Source organism: Lepisma saccharinum, chromosome 28 (assembly GCF_977018435.1).
Source record: "Lepisma saccharinum chromosome 28, izLepSacc3.1, whole genome shotgun sequence".
In the NCBI taxonomy this organism is placed as follows: Eukaryota; Metazoa; Arthropoda; class Insecta; order Zygentoma; family Lepismatidae; genus Lepisma; species Lepisma saccharinum.
This window is the reverse complement of record NC_139256.1, coordinates 3,384,345-3,407,254: the sequence shown is the minus strand read 5'-3', so window position 1 is coordinate 3,407,254 and position 22,910 is coordinate 3,384,345. Positions and strand designations below refer to the sequence as shown.

Sequence of the window (22,910 nt, the reverse complement as noted above, 5' to 3'; positions counted from 1 at the left end):
CAAGTCTACAATATTTCTATTGTATTGAAATTCAAGTATGTCATACCTCCATGTGTATGTCAGTGATAAAAGGAAATAGCAATGAAATATCAGGAGTTATTCTAAGGAAATGATGACAGAATTATAGTCACTTGCTGCTGTTTCCAAATGCAGACAGGGCTTACAAGTAATTGCTTAAATGTCTGCATAACTACAGCTGCTATTTGTTAGAGGTAAAATCCATCTTTTTACATGCTCCTGATGGAAAAAGGAGTGAAAAATATGCATTTTCATGATATTCAGACTCCATGAAAGTCTGTCTATTGCCTATATTAATGCAGACAGAAAATTTGCAACTAGGGCTAATATGTATTCTGAAACAGACATTCTTTGATTCCTTTGGAGTATTGGAGGATACATTGACATGTGGCTAATGATACATGCCAGACCTGAAGAATATATAATCATCAAGCTTTTGTTTGTTTCTTGCTTTTATGCTTCTCATTAATCAGTTATCCATTATGGCTGTCTTAAAATGTATGTAGATGTAATACTTCCATATTTGTTGTTATTGTGTTGTGTATTTGAATTTGCAGTTTTGTTATTGTACGTTGCTTTTCCACCCACTTTTGGCTAATCACAAAAATGAGGATGAGTGGTGATTATAGATGGAATAGATGAAATGACGTTCACAAGTAACATCCATGCCCAGGTCGGAATTTGAACTTAGGAAGTTCGGTGGCAATCAGCCACTTGACGTACTCAGCAAACAATGCTGATGTGATTATTCCCAATGTAATGTAATATTTGATCCATTTGCTCTCTCTCCCCTTTTCTCTTCTGTGTTACTCTATGATGTTTAGAAACTGAAATTTCAATTTGTATTTTAGGCACAACTTGCAGACCTTCTCATGTCGATGGGAGCTGTGAACAGTGCCCTGGATGTGTATTTGCGCTTGCAGCTTTGGGAAGATGTAATAACATGTTACAGCAGATTGCAACTCAGGCATAAGGTAAGGTCTAAACGCAAACACTGTTGCAAAATTAAGGGAATGTTGTCTGTTCTCTAACCATCCTTGAAGCTACTATTATGTGTTAATCTTCAAAGTAGTGTGAATATAGAAAAATGGAACGTGCCCAGAAATGTTGTAATTCGGGGAGATTTATGAGTGTAAAGATGGAGGGGGAGGTATTAAAGCATCTTTATTTCCCTGCATCTGCCCCTTCTCTTTAAGACAGCTTTCAGACCACAAGGGACAGGCAACAAGCAACATGCGTCAGGTGGAAGTAAATCTTCAGAAATGAATGCAATTTTTTATACCAGAGTGAAGCACGGAGCTGCATATGTCACTTCCATGTCACTGGATTGGCCTGTCTTCAGTCTGTTGTCAGGAATGTACAGTGAATGCTTTCTTATAGACTGGAGGGGCAGCTGCTTCATTGCATCTCATTTATTGTTTCTTGCTAATGAGTCCGAAGTTTGTGTGTGCATGTGGCACGCCTTCTGCGGTAAGCATTTTATAGTTTGTGGAGATTTGTGCATTCAGAGTTCTCTATTCACGATCATGTCACCAAAGATTCAGTTTTTGAGTCTGGCCTGACCATATGTTTCGTTGTGAGTCACTTTATCAGTGTCATGTAATCATTATTTATTATTAGAGTTGTAAGTTCATAGGCAGGCATAGCCAGGCATAAAAAGGCATTTATAATGTGGAAAATAGGCACAATAGACTGAAGAAGTGCCAAATTCCAAGTCATTTATGTCTATATTTTCATTCAAAAAGTTAAAATCTATGTTTTTCTTTTTCTTTGTCTTGATTGCACATAACCACTAGGTTTTTTTATTTTACATTCATAGAAAAGATGCTTTTTCATAACAGAAAATTGAAGCATATGTAAACAGCTATTGTAACTGGATTCATATTGTAAACAAAATTATTTCCACCTTTAAGAATACCACAAATTGTTTTCGATTTTTCCAATTCCTCATTTGCACTTTTCTGCAACAGCTAACTTTTTCCTCGTGGCATTTCAACCAGCTGCGGCACTAATTCGCAAAAGACTTTCATAGATGCTGTAAGAGTTTCATTCCTTTTTTCAGCTTTGTAATTGTCTCTGGCAACACCATAACATTTTTCAAACAAAAATTAGTTAGTACTCACTTTATCCGTGAAACTGTTTTTTCTTCTTCGTTCTATTAATTTCAGTGCACGCTGCCACCATCCTCGTTGGAACTTGCTGTACTGTTGCTTGGTGTGCGTCTTTTGTTTGTAGTTCTCTGGCTGCAGCTAGGTGCGCTGTTGTTAACTGTGCATCTGGGTCCGTGTTGTCTGCTATATCCGGGCGATAACTGTTGTAGTAGGGGAATCCAAGTGTGGTGCGCTTGTCCACTATCGATATTTAGGTCGTGCAGGAAGTGCATTATGGCATGTGTTTCCTTGATTGGTGGATCCAGTGGAAAGTGCAAAATAGCAGTTACAGAATGAAGAACGTCATTCATAATTCACAAGAACGTGCGCTATCTGCTGTCATTTCCGACAAACATGCTGAAATTCATCGACTGTCTCACACGTACGAACAACAAAGAAATTGACTGGAAGCCACGCTACCACCTGCTAGGTGGGAGCATGCAAAGGATAATATCAAATACATGCCGCAACAAACTTCACCACCTGGGAGGAACATGGCCGAGTGAGAATATGATCAACCCGGATGGCAAACAAGAAAAAGCATTGTAAAACTGTCGAATCTCTCGATCCCAAACAAATTCAAAGAACTCCTTGCCTACGGTGATAAGTTTAACGTACAAAACAGTAAGCCCCCCACCCTTGACCTCATATGTGCGGCAGAAAAGCAGCTTGCTTTGCCCCTAAACCCCAAGATTCAGAATATCAGCAGCCGGAATTTTTCAAAAAGTGATGACCAGCAGTGAAATTGGAAACCTAATCCAGTGCACCAAGAGATCTCTTCTGTCCTCTCTGAGTTTGGCAAATGGCTGAACACCAATGAAGTTTGGTGTCTAAAATCCGACAAAACGAACCAGTTTGTAATTATGCACAAGGGCGATTATTCAAAGAAAGTAAAGGACAAACTAAACAGTGACTCGTACAGTGTCATCACAAAGGACCCCACAGATAAGTACAATAGAATTGTGAAAAATGCAGTGAAATCTAGTGCCATACTCAGTGAACAAGACCACAAATTCCTTTTCAACCCCCAACCTTCACCTGCCATTGCCTATGGCATTCCCAAGACTCATAAACCTGGAATCCCCATGTGCCTTATAATAGCTGGCTTCAATCACCCCACAGTCCACCTAACAAACTGGCTAAAAAACAAAATATCTCGGTTCAACCACAAACTAACATATGTGTTCCGCAACAGTGCCGATGCTAAAAATCTGGTGATTTCAATAGTGCAAGCTGACAGTGCAAAATTAGCCAGCATTGACATTGTAGATATGTACAGTTCAATCCCCATAGACCCAGCACTGCGTTCAGTTGATAGATGGCTGACAACAAACAGAATCCCTGCTCTGGAGGTACAAGAGACAACCAGGCTATTGGAAGTTTGTCTAAGACACAACTACTTTCAGTTTGAGGATAAATTCTACAATCAATCTGAGGGCCTTGCGATGGGCAATCTGCTATGAGTTCCTTTAGCCAACATCGTCATGCACCTGGCTGTCCACACTCCAGAACTACAATACATCCAATATGGAAAGTACGTGGGCAATAGTCTTATACAAAAAGACAGAACAACTCAACCTCCTAGTGAACAAGCTAAATAGCATCCACCCCAGGCTCAACTTCACCGTAGAACAAGAAAAACATGGTAAAATCAACTTCCTGGAAATCACCATCAGCTGTGCACTTAACAAATTCACAACCACTGTCTACAGAAAACCGGATGTAGGCAACCAGTACATACATGCTCTCTCTAGCCATTCCCCCAAGCAAAAAGCTAATGTGTGGGTGAACTTTTATCGAAGATCCTTCTCCTACTGTTGCAGAGAAGAGGATCTACGAGATGAGATAGCCACCATCACTGAAATAGCCCTGAAACATGGCTACACAGAAGCATGACTTTCCACTTGGTGCAGTAAAGCGGAAATACAGGTCAGACACCCTAATCAACCACAATCAACCCATCCGCAAGCAACCCAGCCACAATCAACCTCCAGCGGCCAATATAAATGGTTTGCCTTCCCCTACCATCCCACCACTTCCAACCGCATATCCAAAGCCCTTCTCCCATATGGCATCAAAGTAGTGCACAAACCCAATTCCAAAATAGCTGATCAACTGAACAAACACAAACGGTACTTCCTCTCTCCCCTGATAACCCAGGTGTATATGATGCAGAATGTGAATGCAAGGCACATTACATCGGCAGGTCCATCAGATCTGTCAATGAAAGAATCCAACAGCACCTAGCAGATGCGAAAAAAGCCCAACCCACTACTAGTCTTGCTAAACATATCAAATACAATAGCCATAAAATTCAAAAGGTTCAAGTCAAACACACTGCCCACACGCTCCTACACACCAAAATCAAGGAAACTCATGCCATAATGCACTTCCTGTACGACCTAAACATCGATAGCGGACATGCGCACCACACTTGGATTCCCCTACTACAAAAGTTATCGCCCAGAAATAGACGACACACAGTTAACAACAGCGCACCTCGCGGCAGCCAGAGAACTACAAACAAAAGACGCACAACAGTACAGCAAGTTCCAACGAGGATGGTGGCAGCGGCCACTGAAATTAATAGAACGAAGAAGAAAAAACAGTTTCACGGATAAAGTGAGTACTAGTTTCTCCGTATTTATATACTACCGCATCTCTCTTTTTCCAATTATGAAAAACAAGTTACGTACAATTTTTTAATAAAATCTAAACTTTCATTGAAAATGGCCAAAAAGGCATTAAAACTAAAAATAGGCAATAGGATACAAAATAGGTAAAATGAAAAAGATTCTAAAACATTAGCAACAACATAAAAAGGTATAGCAGTAATGCAGAATGAAAGAAGGCATTTTGCCAAAATTTAGGGCTCTATTTATCATCATCTCAAGCCTAAAGATGCCCAAAAGCAACATGAAATAAAAAATAAGAATAAAAAAATACTAAGATGGGTGATTGAAGAGAATTTAGAAATGCATACAAATTCAGCATTTCCGTTACCAGACTATTTTCTTCCTTACAGGCTGCAGAAATAATCAAGCAAGAACTGGAGAAGAAGGAAACTGTAAAAATGTGGTGCCTACTTGGCGATGCGACGGATGATCCTGAGTGTTACAGCAGAGCGTGGGAACTCTCCAATCACAAGAGTGCCAGAGCCCAGAGGCACTGGGGATTCTTCTTCTACCATAAAAGACAGGTGAGTGCTACAGGAACAAAGTCTTGACTTCTTTTATAGATTAGCCAATATCATTACAATGTCAGTAGGGCTGATCCGATACCGATGCAGATATATTGGTATTGGCCAGTACTAAGGGTATCAGAAAGTAAAATATCGGTTATTGGCAGGTAAGGTAAAAGGTAAAGTTTCCTGTGCATATAGCACCGTGCCATGAAGGAGCAATTTTGAAGCTGATGTGATCAGCACCATGCTCTGGCCACCTTTACGCCCCAGAATTGCCCCCACGTTGAGGATGGGTGAGCCACAGAGCCACTTTATGTGGGGACAAGGCCTGAAAATTTCCAACCTTAGATCACCCACACAGGGAATTGAGCCCAAGTCTCCATAATCACAGTCACATACCCTACTGCCTGAATCACTGAGGGTACCTGGTCACTATGGCACCTGAAAATTTTAATCTGACGCCTGAATTTTCAAATCCAGTTCTAAAAAATACATTTTATTAAAAATAAATAAGGAGTACAGTATGTGTTTTTATTGTTGTGTTTTCTGTATCACATATATCATTAAATGAGAATAATGAACATGCCATTATATATTTTTTTTAACTGTTGTTAGCTGAAATTTAAGATCTTGAAGCGATATGGTAGACTGAACCATATACCGTGCGTTCATTTCGATCTTCAGCCGAGAGATCGGGAGAAGCGTGGCAGGCGGCGCTGGCGGAGATGCCGACATTTGCGGCCTGTAATGCTCGCTTATTTTTATGGACATATGCAGACATTTATATAAATATTGCAAAACGAGCACTAACCTGTGTTATAAGAGTACGGTTTTAATTTTAGTAGCTTAGTGGCTGTATGTGCTGATGATTTTGACATGCCCATCTCCTGTGAAACACGGCGTAGAGGTTTGTTTGGAGAACGTTCTAACGCTGCACCAATTTCATCGAGTTTTGCTTCGGTTAGAATCCGTCGTTTTTGCTTAGGTGTTTTAAAATTTAACGATCCAGTTTCTCGTAATTTAAGGACAAGATGTCTAACCGTATCTCTATGTAGAGGTGAAACGCCTGGGAATTTCTGTACAAATTGCCTACTCAAGTCTCGACACGAGTCTGTTTTCACATAAGTGTCATACTTAAAAATTCTTTGTTCTAACGTGAACCTTGCGGCTGTCATTCCAATTGTCTCACTGACACAACACACATACACACTGCAATAACACAAACAAGTAACGGCAAGTATCCAAGAATTGGGCACAGTACGAAATTAACATGCTCTTTGTTTACATCTGCTCGCCACTATATTCACAGCTTTGTCTTCATCTAATTGCGGAGGAACAAAAAACTCGAGCTCGGAGATTTCGGATTGCAAGGAAGCTCACGAACACCATTGACTTTTAACAGTTTCGTCTGCAGCGTAATCTTGATACAGTGTTGCACATTCGAAACCTCCAAACGATCCCCATCGACACAAAACTCTTTCAAGGATATAAACTTAAGCAGGATGTTACTGGTCAAAACTATGATTAAAATGTTTTATTATCTGTGGCTCTTAACATAGTTTCCAAAGCGTATTTAATAGTTTCCAAAGCGTATTTATTTGTGTATATATGGGCAGAACTTGGATGAATTACAGAAGAACTTTTGCGTGTTATAACACAGGTTAGTGCTCGTTTTGCAATATTTATATAAATGTCTGCATATGTCCATAAAAATTAGCGGGCATTACAGGCCGCAAATGTCGGCATCTCCGTCAGCACCGCCCGCCACGCTTCTCCCGATCTCTCGGCTGAAGATCGAAATAAACGCACGGTATTAGAATGTATTGCATAGTTATTCATGCTGTAACCATTTGAGCCTTCTAAAGGAAGGCCATTCTGGTGCAAGAATTAATTACTTTTAATCCAATCTTGTATTAATTAATAAATTAATCGCATTTCAAAATAGTAGCTTTAACTTATATATTTTATTCATGGCTTTCTTGGCCGCATTTGAAAGAAACAAAAAAGAAAAAAAGCACTGGGTCGTGGGAACTGAATTATTTTTAGTTTTCTCTACTCCTGGTTATTGGTACTGGCAAATTTTATAGTATTGCTTTGTTTGTATCAGCAAATATGTCTTATCAGTCTTTGTTAGAGAACTGTTTTCACTGTTAAGTTCTTGTATATGCTAATTGCAATACTTGTCATTGTAGTATGCGGAGAGCATCCCTCACTTCCAACAGTCTCTGAACATCAACAGCCTGCAGGGCCCATTGTGGTTGCGACTGGCTTTTGCAGCTCTAGAGGAGGAGAACTGGGAACTCTGTGCAACCGCGTACAGAAGGTTCTGCACTCTCGATTCTGATGTAAGTATTAGTGGTCAATAAACTCTACAGGGTTATTCAGAAAAATTCATCTGATTTGAAATGAATATGAATCTATATCTATCAACCATATATTAACTTGAAGAAATGTCTTTGAGTTTTCGAATGCTAATGTGAGAAAGTTTCAATTTCTCTGCATTTCATCAAAGTTACAAATTTCACTGTGAATTCTGGACTTGTGCCCCTGTATGAGCTTTAAAAAATGTGTTCTTACTACTGTAGAGTTGTAACAACTGACAAGCAGAAGTATCTGAGAGAATTTGACAATCATCTTGACATATTTTTATAACTATAGTAAGTCTCACAGAGGAACAGAACTTTGTCACTTTTTCTTTTGGTTGATATATCACTATAATCTCTAGGGGTGTGCGGGACAGAATATTTCGGTCTGGACGAGATAGGGATGGAAAATTTCTTAAATCCCGACATTCGGAATGGGAAATGTTCAAAATTTCCCGAAGCTCTGGAAATCTCAAATACGCATCATTTTCACTTTAAGTGGTTGTTTTTGCATTTCTGGTACAAAAACTTACATTTTCCGATAAGTTCCAGACATTTACAATGCAGATAACGTAGAGAATTAATGACTTTTTAAAAATATCCTTTCGGTATTTCCCGACTGCTCGGGATCCTGAAAAGTTGGGATTGGGATGGGAATTTTTTTTACCGATCCTGATTCCGTACACCCCTACTAATCTCTGTTCACGTGTAAACTTTGGAATTGTAGTTTTTTTTAAATTTGATTAATTATTTTGAGTAACTCTGTATTTTAAATAAAAAATACTTATAATTTTTAATATATTTTTGTTTCTGCCAAGTAATTATCTTTGGAGAACTCATGTGTTTGTATCACATTACACTCACATACCAACAGATTTACACTTCATGTTGTATATACACACATCAAAAAAAGTTTGGAAATACCCCAGTTGACAAGTGAAACAGTGAAATATGGAAGGGTGCCTGGCATGTAACTCATGGTAGATGTCAGTCTAGATGTTACCAGCAGAGCAGACAGAAATAGCACTGTGCTGCGTGGGTGGGAATAGTGAAACTCACAACCACTCAGAGCTGTCAGTACGGTAAGATGCATTGTGTTTCCGTGTGTTGCAGTGAGTGAAATGCACCCGCCTGGGTAGAAAAATGCCTCCAGTAACAATATCAGAATACAATCATGTTCGAATTGTCACCTTAGTGGAGCAAGGTTATTCGTATTGTCAAGTTGCCAACGAGTGGGTGTGAGTGTATCTGCCGTCTCCAAAACATGGAGACGGTATGTGGAGACTGGAAGCGTCGTCAATTGTCCTCGCAGTGGTCGTCCCCATTTCTCCACCCTAGCATAGGTCCGCTATGTCCAAATTCTTGCCCGGAGAAACCCCAAACGTTGCAGACCTCAGAAATGACAAGTTTGGAGCTACAGGTGTATACGTGACTCCACAAACATTCTTAATCGGCTCCATAATGCACGGTTGCATGCACGATGTCCCTGGAGAGTTCCCCCAGTTAATCATGACATGCCGTAGTGTGCGATATCAGTGGGCTCAACAACACCACGACAGGGACATTCAGCGATGGTCCAGTGTTCTCTTCACTGATGAATGCCGCCTGTGTTTGCGACCTGATAATGGCCGAATATGTGTGTGGCGAGAGTCAGGTAGCATTGCTCGAGCTCGGTATGTGGTGGAGCGGCATCAACAGGAAGGTGGTTCAGACATGTTTTGGGGGTGGTATCACGTTGGGACGTCGCACGCCACTGGTTGCTGTCCAAGGGTCTATAAATGCTGTCACATATCGGGACTGTATTTTGGAACGTTTTGTTGCACCTTTTCGTGCAGCTGTGGGAGATGCTTTTGTGTTGCAGGATGAGAATGCTCACTGTTACAGGGCACGGATTGTAGGAGCGTTCATCAACAATGCAGGTATCACTTGAATGGACTGGCCCCCATTTTCCCCAGACATGAACCCCATCAAACATGTATGGGACAAGCTGAAAAGGGCTGTTCGGAAGCGTGTACCACCTCCCTCAACACTGAATGACCTCCGACGATTGGGATAGGATGGACCGAGAGTTCATTGACAGCCTCATCAATGGTATGCCACAACGTGTGTGAGGAGGCGTTACTCGCTACTGAGATGGACCATGTGCTTTGCAGAGATCAGGTCATGTGCTGTCTCTTTTTGTTCCATTTTCGCCATAATGGCATTCTTTGTTTTTTCGTCGTGTCACTTGACTGGGATTGTCATGTCGTTTCACTGTACTGTTGTCAAAAGTTTCCACAAATACACTATCCATTTTTCATGACACCTATACCTCATTTTCTTTCTCTAATACCCGGTACTGTGGGTGTTTCCAAACTTTTTTTGATGTGTGTATATCTCATACACATAAGAAATAATAGGAAATTTAATAAAACTATTTCTTCATGATGGGTGCAGTAAACACACTTTTAATATTGCACAGGTAATGTTTCGTGTTGCCAATTGAATTGTTTTTAATTTTGAAGGACCACTGCCTGCTTTAACTGAGGTTATCTGCTACGCCCCTTGTGGGAACGTACTTACATGTTATTTACCACGGCTAGAGATATCTTAAAATCAGGGGATAGGTTCTTTGTTTGAGAATTCCAAATAAGAAAGCGTTTTATAGCCAAGAGGATATAGTTAAATGCGGATCTATATTCTGAGAACTATACAAAATACAGAGAAAATATATGGCGACATTGAAATATACATATATATGTATATAATCGAAAATTTACGTCGTTACATTCCTCTTGAAAGGAAACCTTCTTCTTCTTTCTTTTCGTAATTATGGAAAAGGCTTCTTCTTCTTCTTTGATTATGGAAAAGACTTCTTCTTCTTTTCTTCTTTTGATTATAGAATAGGCATCTTCTTCTTTGATTATGGAAAAAGCTTCTTCTTCTTTTCTTCTTCGATTATAGAATAAGGCTTCTTCTTCTTTTATTATTTCTTCTATATACAAGAAAATCTAGTAGCGTCGTCTCGCTTCCTTTTCTTTATGCCTTATATATGTTTTCTTTCGTTTCCCCGTGGGTCTTTCTCATTACTTCTCTGGCAATTCCCCAGCAACCAAGCTATACTTATATAAAGGAGTAGGGTCGGCTAAATTGACACTAGCGCCACCTCCTATGTAACGACCAAAAGGGGATAACCAGGATCGCTAATAAAAAGCGCTGCCAATGGCCCAGTGCGACTAATAAAGAGCGCAACCGTAAAGTGCTTCGGGGCGTCTAATTGACACAGCGCCACCGGGGACAAACAACCAAAACACTGACGATGTTCTCCTCGTCAGAGAAACTAAAAGAGATATAGAGATACATTTCTGAATTCAATCTCTTACTTAATAACTTCCCTAAACGTTTCGTATGCGACAATATTCTTAATTATTTTAATTTACTATATACAACATTCTATTTACTTCTTCTATAGTTTTTATACTCTTCTTTTATATATTTCTCAATTTACTATAATATATATAATTCCTCTTCTTCTCTCTAAGTTTTTTATAATTTCCTTTGCTCCTCTTTATATAGCGTGCTGCCATCTCTCGTCGATTCCGAGAAACCATTCCTCCTTGCAACTTTCATTGTGTCATTGAAACTGGCACGTGACACAATATCCCCCTCTTTGAGGATGAAAATTCATATATTGGAAAAAATCTTTTGGAAATAGATAAATTTTTCCACTTTCTCTACATCTCGTTTGACTTATCTCATTGGTTCTCATTTCTACTGCTTACATTGCTTTTCACTTTCACTGTGAAATTATATCTCCTGGCATGCAGCATTTTTCCTCATCTCTCGATTTATCTCTTCTTTCTATTTTCGTTTCTAGATATCTAATCACCGTTCCGAAAATATTCGTGACATCTTAAGTTATTTCTAGATACAAAATATAATTCTTCAATAGTTCATCTCCTGCAAGTCTGCTCGTCTAATCTCTCCAAGAAAGTCTTTACCTGACGATGTCCTGCCAAAATAGTAATTTTCGTTTCACCCTTTTCTTCTTTCAGCAATCTCTCTACAGATTATAAAGTTATCTCAGATTTTTCCGTTTCAAGGAACTCTCTCTCTTCTCTATCTATCTAAGTGTTTCCATCAGCTACAATAATTCTTCACATCAGCCTTAATTCCATATCAGCATGTATGTAGATAGATTTATTTTCTGGGATTACAACCCTTTTCTCGGAAAACAACCGATTCTTCTTTAACTTTTGGGATTACAACCCGTTCTCGGAATACAACCGATTCTTCTTTAGCTTCTGGAATTACAACCCATTTCTTTTACACTTTTCTAAATACACGATGACCTTTAGTCGTCTAAGCTTACAAAGAATTTATTTTACTGATACTATTCGATCTTCTTTCATATTGTTTTCTCCTTTTTCCCGAAAGTTTTCTTCATAATTAACTTCCTTCTGTGCCTAACTGTTCTCTTCTTTCTCTTCTGTTCGTATATTTGAAAAGTTTACTTCCATTTCCCATACTACTTTCTTTGGCATATTTCCTTTTACAGGTTTGATCTTTCACTATCAGTCTCATCGTTCAATGGGGTGGTGATATAAATCAGCAGTCATTATTCTTTCTTAACATATCACTTGCAGAATATATTTTCCTCCAACGATGGGTATTGTATATCTTTTTACAGGAACTAACATTAAAGAACTAAAATTTTCTTCTTTCAAATAGATCATTAATATTTGCCCAAACTAATAATTCCACGATTTTTTCTTCTGGTAAACTGGAACTTTTTCAGAGAACTTTATTAATTCTAGAAACGTCTGCTTGCCAGTCTAAATAAGTCATAACATCTCCTTCCTTTGCACTATTGTCATATTTGTTTCTTCCGATTCTTTCAGATACTCGTTGCTTGTTATTATCTTGTTTCTCTTTTCCTTCCTCTTCTTTTCTTCTCTTTCTTCTATTTTCTTTTCTATTCTTCTCAAGATTCTTCTTCCTCCTCTTCCAACTTTCTTCCAGTAAAGAAATTACTTTCATTTCTCTCTTCTTCCAATCTGGTTTCTGCCAAGTCTTCTTCTTATGTTCTACATCTTCATCAAATGCATGCTCTCCTTGTCTTTTCCGTCTCATCTCCTTCTTCGTTCTCTTTGGCGAAGTAGCATCAAAATCCATTTGATCTATGTCGACTCTTTTTAGCGTATTCTTAACTTTCTTCAGGTTCCTTTCTATTTTTAATTTCTTTCTCTTCCTCTTCTTCCATGTCTTTACGTGAATATATCTAAATCTCATTTTACTTCTCTTTCTTCTTTGTTTACATCTTCTGCTCGGCTTATGCTTATTTTCTTCCTCCGTCAGAGACTCGTCACTAGAACTTTCTTCTATCATCTTCATTTCGACATTGATCTCTTCATCATTACATTGACAACTAAATTTTTCATCTCTTTCTATTCCTCTTTCATCTTCTTCTATTTTCTCATTTTCCTCTTCTTTGACCTCTATAAGTTCCTGAGTGGTTTCTTCTCTTAACTTTATAGCTTCTTCTTCTATCTTGCTGTCATGCTCGTCATTGGAACTCTCTTCTTTCATCTTCCAACTTCTATCTTCTATTAGAACCTTTGCTTCTTCTATCTCGTCTTCGTTTCCTTCTATTCTGGAAACATCTACTTCTGTCTTGCTGTCATTTTCTTCTGTTCTTGAAATGGCTAATTCTGTCTTGTTTTCGTTTTCTTCTTCTTCTTTCCTGGAAACATCTACTTCCGTCTTGCTGTCATTTTCTTCTGTTCTTGAAACAGCTACTTCTGTCTGAGAATCACTTTCCCCAATTTTCCTTTCCGGACTTTCATTTCTTTGTTCATTTTCTTCTCTAATCTCGGAAACCTCATCTTCGCTTCTTCTATTCATATCTAAACTCGTACTCTCGATCGACAGCATTGTTCCTTCTATTATTCTCTCCCTTTTGTCGAGCAATCCCAACATCCTTGTGTGGTGCTCTTCTACCTTTTTATTCCTTTCGTCCAACAATCCCAACATCCTTCTGTGGTGCTCTTTTCCCTCTCTCTTCCTTTCGTCAAGCATCTCCATCATCCCTCTTTGGTGCTCTTCTAACTTTCTATTCCTTTCGTCAAGCATCTCCATCATACCTCTATATAACTTCTGGCATGTTTCCATCACGGTCATTTCTTCTATTTTCTCTTGTTTTTCCTTCACTGTAGTTTCTCCGTTCTCGTCCTCGACTTTATTTACTTCCTCCATTTTGGCTTTCTCTCTTTGCTTTCTTATTCACAATTCTGCTAGCCGCAACGTTGGTCGCCACTAATGCTACGTCCCTCTCATTCGTGGGTAAGTAAAGGTAAGGTAAACCTCCACGTTATGGGCGCCACTAATGCTACGCCCCTTGTGGGTACGTACTTACATGTTATTTACCACGGCTAGAGATATCTTAATCTCAGGGGATAGGTTCTTTGTTTGAGAATTCCAAATAAGAAAGCGTTTTATAGCCAAGAGGATATAGTTAAATGCGGATCTATATTCTGAGAACTATACAAAATACAGAGAAAATATATGGCGACATTGAAATATACATATATATGTGTATATAATCGAAAATTTACGTCGGTTACATTCCTCTTGAAAGGAAACCTTCTTCTTCTTTCTTTTCGTAATTATGGAAAAGGCTTCTTCTTCTTTGATTATGGAAAAGGCTTCTTCTTCTTTGATTATGGAAAAAGCTTCTTCTTGTTTTCTTCTTCGATTATAGAATAAGGCTTCTTCTTCTTTTATTATTTCTTCTATATACAAGAAAATCTAGTAGCGTCGTCTCGCTTCCTTTTCTTTATGCCTTATATATGTTTTCTTTCGTTTCCCTGTGGGTCTTTCTCATTACTTCCCTGGCAATTCCCCAGCAACCAAGCTATACTTATATAAAGGAGTAGGGTCGGCTAAATTGACACTAGCGCCACCTCCTATGTAACGACCAAAAGGGGATAACCAGGATCGCTAATAAAAAGCGCTGCCAATGGCCCAGTGCGACTAATAAAGAGCGCAACCGTAAAGTGCTTCGGGGCGTCTAATTGACACAGCGCCACCGGGGACAAACAACCAAAACACTGACGATGTTCTCCTCGTCAGAGAAACTAAAAGAGATATAGAGATACATTTCTGAATTCGATCTCTTACTTAATAACTTCCCTAAACGTTTCGTATGCGACAATATTCTTAATTATTTTAATTTACTATATACAACATTCTATTTACTTCTTCTATAGTTTTTATACTCTTCTTTTATATATTTCTCAATTTACTATAATATATATAATTCCTCTTCTTCTCTCTAAGTTTTTTATAATTTCCTTTGCTCCTCTTTATATAGCGTGCTGCCATCTCTCGTCGATTCCGAGAAACCATTCCTCCTTGCAACTTTCATTGTGTCATCGAAACTGGCACGTGACATATCATGTGTGGGACAGAGATGGTAGTGCTTGGCTACAAGAAACATGCACCGGCACCACCAAATGGGAGAAAAATGGAATTACCACTGGCTGGGAACGAAAGCAGTGACTCTCTATCATCTCCGTCCCAGATGTCGCAACCTCAGTTAATGAAGGCAGACCTGTGCAAAACTATTTCTTGTTCTGATCAGCTGCTTTGCATCTGAAAAATCTTGAGTTCAACTTTTAGCAAGGGGACAGATGTTATTTCATCTAAGCATCATTCATCCCTGTCATTGCAATTAACATAAAATAATGGAAAATATTATTTACGTTCTTGTCAAATCATAAACTTTTACTTCATTTTCATTTAATTAACTATATAATACTTATTTTCATTTACATGTAAAATGGAAGTATGTTGCTTCAGGAAAATATTTTTTAAGTCGTGTCAGTTTCAGATTTTCGATATGTAATATAACCTTATTTCAAGTGGGCATAAGGTTTCTATTATTTACGTATCAAACAATTCTGTTGTGGTGCCATATTTGTCTGTAGAGGTGGATTCAAATGCTGTTTACATATAAGACCATATGAAATGGAAGAAGTAACTAGTTCATCTCATGTTGAGGGGAATAAGCAACGTGGTTGATAATATAAGACGTAAACGAGTTACTAAAGATATACCGTGAAACTTACTTGTAAATGTTCTATTAATTCCGGTGTCCTCTGCCACCATCCACTTGGGAACTCTATGCTTCATTGCTAGGTTGACTTCCGGTTTCTGTTGTTTCCTCGACTACCACTAGGGGTGCTGGTGTAGCCATTTCGTCTGCTGCACGTGACTGACAGTGGTCAGGCGGTCAGGCTCATCATGTTTTGGCTGCTGCATTTACAACAGCTCAAACCCATCACATGCATAAAAATCAAACTAACTTCATTTCACAAATGTTTTTTTTTTTAATATTTGTAAAAGACTGGAACAACCATTACCATTATTGTCAGTAAAAGTTGTGTCGTTTGGAGCAAGATTGGATGAATTCATATTTTTGAATTTGTTTACATGTAAAGTAGTAATCATATGAATAATGTAAAGGTTAATATTTGAACCCAAAGTTAAAATAAACTTCTGAATAAATATACAATACTGTGCAAGTTGTGAAAACAATTTGTGGTTAATCACTGCCAGCATTTACAAAAGTCTGTTTTTTTTTCTATTTATAAAGTACATAGTATTATTATATAATTTATACAGGCAATAAAGACTAAAATTAGCAACAAGTAACTAAGGAAAGACAATTCCTTAACCTGAATATCAAAACTTCATGTCTTTATTTGCAATTTTTAGAGTAATTTTGATTAAATTTACCAGTGTCAGAAAATTAAATGTATACCTTTAGTCCATATTTAGTTATTGATGTGAGGATAAAATGTTTATCAAAGTTTTGTTGGCGATAACTGTTGAAGAGAGTTTCTTGAGATGAATTCTGGGCAGTTTTCACAGATTTTGAGAGGTAAAGTCACTCTCATATTCAGGGATTGAAGGGTAGTAGGTGAACTCCACTAAATGCACAAAAGCTAAATTAGTTCTATGAACTGCCCTTCAGTTTCTGAAGACAAAAAATTAGATCACAAAAGCTCAGAAATTTATCCCCTTACTTGAGACACCTATTACTTCATGTGTCAGGTGAAAATTAAGTCTTCTCTATTCTTCCAGAGCTTTGAAGCATGGAACAATTTGTCCAAAGCATACATCAAAATGGGTCAAAAGGCTCGAGCATGGAAAGCATTGCAGGAGGCCGTGAAATGCGACTACAACCAGTGGAAGGTGTGGGATAACCTCATGGTGGTGAGCACAGATTGTGGAGAATTTGAAGAGGTAAGGAAAAAGAAAAGATGGGACCATGAGAATGAAAATTAAAAATGTAATGATTTTTGTTTTCATGTTCTAATGTCACAAGTGCAAGCTGCTACCAGTGAGAAATTTACAGTTACGAGGGTCAGTCAAATTAAAACCTGAACTTGTTTTCCTTTTTTTAATCTAGTCGATTTCTGCATGTAGAATCGCACTAGTTTTCTGCATCGTGGTATACAACCTGTGTTCAATAAATACGGTGAAAGATTGAATGAATGATTTCATGATTTATTTGCAGGAATACAGCTTATTATCCTTCAAAATAATCGCCTCCAATGGTAATGCACTTCTGAGAACGCGTGTAGAGGTCTCGCATACTTTGGGCGAAGGCAGCCTGTGGGATGCAGTTGAGTTCAGCATTCACATTGCGCTGGATGGCGGCAATGTCTGAAAACCGTCGTTCTTTTAAGTGTTTCTTCAAGCGAGGGAAAAGGAAATAATCAGCAGGGGCCAGATCTGGTGAATAAGGGGGGTGATGGAGTACAATAACCTCCTTACGTGCCAGGAACTGCTGTATGGTTATGGTGGTATGGAGGCGTGCATTACCGTGCAGCAGATACCAGGATCCATTTTCAGTATACTGGTGGTGCACACGTCTGATTATCAGGAGGTGATCCAAAGTGTTCACATATGTAACCGCATTCAACGCCGTACCTTCTGGCAGGTGTTCTTTATGAATGAACCCTCCAGCATCAAGAAGGTAATCAGCATTGTCTTGATGCACGACTTTTCGCACCTAATCCTTTTGGATTTCGGTGACCCTGACAGAAGTGCTTGAACCACTCGTACACACAATGTTTCCGTAAAGCACAGTTTCCATACACCTGGTGCAGCATGTCGTGACATTCCCCTAGCGTTTTCCCATGTTTGAAGCTGATTCGTACGTTGCTCCATTTCACCCATAACAGCGTCGCTGTACTGCACCTTACTTCCACAATGTGTGCACACAAACTACACGTCTGGACAACCACACGGCTTCGCGAACGATGACTGACAGACATAGGAGTTCACTGACCTGACCATCAACCAGTAGTACCAACTACACTGCACGCTAGCAATTCATTCACCGTATTTATTGAACAAAGGTTGTTCAACATGTGCTGATCCACATATATTTTCAAGTCTTGAGTTAATGCCTGTATGTCTCAGAAAAAATAATCTTCATTTATGATCCATTGCGAAGGTCTTTCCACCCATCTGCCTGCAAACTGAAGCCATTGTCCTACTTCTCCCTCCATTTGTAAACTTGCTGGCGTCGTAATCATGCAGAGAGATATTGAATTTTCATTTGCCAGAGAATTTTAGGCTTCCAAAGGGAAAGAAACCACTGCTCTTCACTGGTGGAAGTGTGTGAAGGAGGCTTCATCTTTAAAAATAATGAAAATGGTGTTGTGAAGCTCATTTGAACAGTGTTGCACCCATGAGGTCGTTTTGTAAATAACAGTTGATACCTGATGTAAATTTGGCCTGTATACAATCTGTCATATAATTTTTATGGGATTTTTAAGGTTTTCATTTGAGTTCCTCGTATTTCAGTATACACGAGGGCTGATCTGATACTTGGATATCTGCAAAGCATCAGCTGGAATTTGATCACTGATGCTGGCAGGTCATTTCCTGGTATTTGCAGAAATATCACAGAGACATACAATGGAACCTCAATTTTACATTTTTTAGGGGACCAAGGTCAAAAAACTTAAAACTGAGGAAAGTTATGTAACCTTTTGCTATGTTCGAACCATTAAGATTGAATGTATAATGTGGGAATATGTAAAATAGTGGTTCCACTGTATTATGGAAATTATGCAAAATGCATAACTTCATTTAACATGAAATTTAGTGAAAATAACATTATTTTCACAACGACGTTGTGCAGAGAAATGGGTTTTCAGATTCATCTCGTAAAATTATTAACATTTTTAAACAAAAATTTGGTAGTTGTAGCAATATGAATAGTTGGAGTGGAAAATTTAACTATTTCTCTTGCAATTTATTGTTCTTGCAAGCACATAATCAATTTTTTTTAATTTTCAAGTATCGGTATTGGTGGGATACGATAAGGGTATTGTCTCAGTGCTAGTAAACTTGTTTTTTTTGTTTGTGACGAAGACGATTATTTGAATTCTTGCACCATCAGTGTGTATGAAAATAGAAACTGTTTATTATTTTCATCCTGATTTTATTCAGGAATGTATTAATTTCATTTCCAAGCTAAAAAAAAAAACTACGAATGCAGGAAGATGTAAAATCTATGAACGAAAAATGAGGGTTCCACTGTATGGTATTTAATTCTCTGTACATTTTTTATTTCAGGTGATCAGATCATATCATTGCATTCTGAACTTGAAAGAGAAGCATGTGGATGTTGATGTGCTAAGTATTTTGGTCAAAGCAATTGCAAACAACTTGCCTGATAATCGTGGGGTCCCTGCCGGGAGGTTAAGGAAGAGAGCCCTGGAACTATTTGGAAGGTTAACAAGTCAGGTATGTTTGTTTTGTTACTATTTTTTACCCTTGAAATTGTTGAGAATTGAAGTTTGTGACATTCCCGGGAAAACATAGCCAAAAAGTTTCACTTAAGCTTAGATTGTCTATTGGGGACTGAATCTATAGTTTAAAGTGGGATCCAAACCACTGTACAATATGCCTCTTATGGGTATCGAACCAAAAATTTCTTGATTATAAGGTGTCAGCTGTCAGCATTACCATAATTGGGGAGGCCCAAAAGCATAACCACCAACTTACATTACTAGAGGCACATATTTTGGTAAATAAAAAAATCATAATTTCGGTACAAAAACAGAGTCAATTTTGGGTTGAAAAGTGGTAAATAAAATAAAATTTGTGTTATAGCAGTGAAAAAACTGAATGAAACCAGTATATAAAATGACATTTTGGTTTTAAAATTGTGAACACAATCCAAAATTTGATTTAAAAACTGCACTTATTACACATATTTGTAATATGTGGCTGCGGTGGCTCAGTCGGTAACGCGTCTGACTACCATGCTAAAGGTCGCAGGTTCGATCCCCGGTGGGTTCAAATCCAGGAACTTTTCTAACGGAAGCGGCCCCGGCATCCACCCAGCATCGAATAACATGGGTACCCGGGGGAAACCCTGGGGGGTAAAGGCAGTCAGGGGCATGGTGCTGATCACATCACCCCCACTCACGACCGGATCAAGAAAGTGTGGGGCGTTACCCCCGCATCCCCTATACACCTTCATGGTGTGGTTCTAAGCACAGGGGAACACTTGACTTTTTTTTTTTTACTTATTACACAAAGTTAACTTATTCCTTCTAATAGCACATTTATGTAGTTACCAGAGTATTAAGTTTATTCGTATATAAAGGGGTCCATTCTTGCTTGTCAAATATTTACGGCAGGATTAGTCAATTTTCCGTGGATTGCATAACTCGCAGGATAATTCAAACTTCAGAAAGCGTCATGTCTGTAAATAAACTCTAAATTCCGTGTTTAAGAGTCTATTTCACATTTAGCAGTTCATTTCTTGACAAAACAGGTTAGGAAAATGCACCTCACACCTTTCAGAAACATGAGAAAAGAACATTACAGCATGTTATTTCACATTTCGTGTTTTTGACAAAAACGAAGTATGCATGCATCTACACATTACATTAGGGCAGTTTTGTTTACCTTCAAAAACATATTAGGCTGCAAAAAAGGTGCTTTATGTAATAAAAGTCTGGCATATAAAGAGTGTGCTGTAATTTAATTTTTCATCAGGACACAGGTGTTCCAAAATTTTGAAAGAAACAGATTTTTTCCCTTTTTGTACTTATTCTTTTAAGCTTAACAAAAATTGTTTTTATGTGATATTTTAATGTTTACTGTATAATATGAATAAAAAAATTAACCCTCCATCATTCGTACTGTATCTCTGAGATACATATTACTACAATTGTTTATTTTACTCGGAAACAATTAGACATGCGGCTCTAAGCTTCTTAGGAGCATCTTCCCTCTTTGAATACAGATAATCACAGTCTCTCCTTGGTGCCCCGTAGTATCTTGGCTTAGTAGGCTGTTTGTATCGCTGAGATACAGAGCAACCAATTGTGTTCAGGTTAACCCTAGGTACCCATGCCGTACGAGAAACTTACTTACCTGAGGGGGGAGGCTCACAGGTCCCCACTTTTTTAATCACTAAAATTCGAGAAACAATTTTGTTATTGAATCACTGCTTCCTTTGTTGATTATATATGTAGTTATTTATTAATTATAATAATTACAAAAATTACCATCTTTAATCAAAAATAATAGCACAAGCATATTTTACCATTCACCGAAACTCACAAAAAAACAATAATTTTTCATTAATGCTTTTTTTTATAGAGGTACACTTGTTTATTAATTGTAATAATTATAAAAATGATTTATTTCTTGCTTTCTTGCAGTGTGTGACGAAGAAGATTATAATGTATTCTTTCCTAGTTAGATTAGGTTAGTTATGTATTGAAAGTAGATCTACATATTACCTTATATTTGAAATGCTGTACATTAATTATAAATTCAGAGGTAAAGCTTTATTCCTCAAAAATGTGTATGAAAAATGGGGTGTGTCTTATACGTCAGCAAATACGTTAATTCAGAGACAACTGGAATGTGACAACAATTGTGATGATGAGCAGAGTTACACATATAAAATCAATGTGTGTAAGGTGACAATAAATATCATATGTAGTGCTAAAGGTATGTTTTAAGGTGATTAATGATCATTATATGAAGGCATAAAATAAAATAAAATGATCATGAATGTTTAAGATGGCAGCAGAGAGTGACGAAGGTCAGAATCCCGTTTTTGTGGTGAATATATTGCAATTACATAGATTTAATCAGGAATGTAGTATCAAATACCGACAGTGAATGTCAGTAATTAATCATGTTTTCGTGCATCATCAATTTTGAATGCACAGTTGAACAGTGCACCTGAAGTTTCATAAAGGAGCTTCAGCTTTCTTTGGTACAGTATTGAGACAATATTGCTTTTTTGTAAAATATCTTAATTTTTTTTTCAATTATTTGTTATATATATATGTACACAAATGAAGATGGAGACAGTAAACACTTAACCACACAAAAAGAAAAAGTTTGATATTTGCGACCCAGGTCGCATATTCAACGGAGAAGAAAGAGATCGTGGTTACGAAGAGTAGAGGCACAGAATAATGACGGCAGCATCACTATCGTCAGTGTTGCCAGAAACAGTAGATAGAAAACAGTCACTTTCACCAGTGTTTACTTCATGGTGGGTGGGTGGTTTCGGGAAAGGGTTATTGGTTGGCTAGGTTGAGTCCGGCGGGCATAGTGGCGTGCATGCCTGATATATAGGCCCTTACCCATCGCCTGCGAAAAGACATGTCTGGGGGGGGGGGGGGGGTAGAAGATGGATAATAGCAACAAGGAAACAGTTGTTGAAGGTGATATTATGGCTGTTGGTGTGGATGGCAACTGTGAAATCAGAGTTTTGGGTGGAGGAACGGTGACTATTGATCCTTAGGTTCAATGTGGTGGAGGTTTCGCCTATGTAGAAGTTGCCGCAGATTTGGCAGATGAGGGTGTAAATCAGGTTGGATGAGTGGCAGGCGCCCTTGGGGTGAAGGGTAAACTCACCTGCAGCTGTGGGGATCAGGAGGGTGGGGGAGTGGTGGGACCAAGATGTTCTTGAGGTTGTGGGGCAACGGAAGACGACCCTAGGTTTATCCTGAAAGATGTCCCTGGTGTCAGGATCACTGTGCAGGAGGGAGTGGAGGGTATGTCTGATTTTTGTGATGTAGGGGTTGATATATATACAGTAGAGTCTCGCTTATCCAACATAAACGGGCCAGCAGAATGTCGGAGAAGCGAAAA

The 22,910-nt window shown here is 38.3% G+C and overlaps 1 protein-coding gene across 1 annotated transcript in view; it reads left to right on the top strand.

The window, feature by feature from the left end:
- LOC145980641 (tetratricopeptide repeat protein 27) overlaps positions 1-22,910 on the top strand; it is an 85,437-nt gene that overhangs the window by 54,388 nt on the left and 8,139 nt on the right. Inside the window, exons 10-14 of the mRNA XM_083113676.1 lie at positions 870-992; positions 5,194-5,367; positions 7,545-7,697; positions 16,842-17,003; positions 19,353-19,523. Coding sequence (XP_082969802.1) covers positions 870-992; positions 5,194-5,367; positions 7,545-7,697; positions 16,842-17,003; positions 19,353-19,523 — 783 coding nt within the window. The remainder of the gene's footprint in view (positions 1-869; positions 993-5,193; positions 5,368-7,544; positions 7,698-16,841; positions 17,004-19,352; positions 19,524-22,910) is intronic.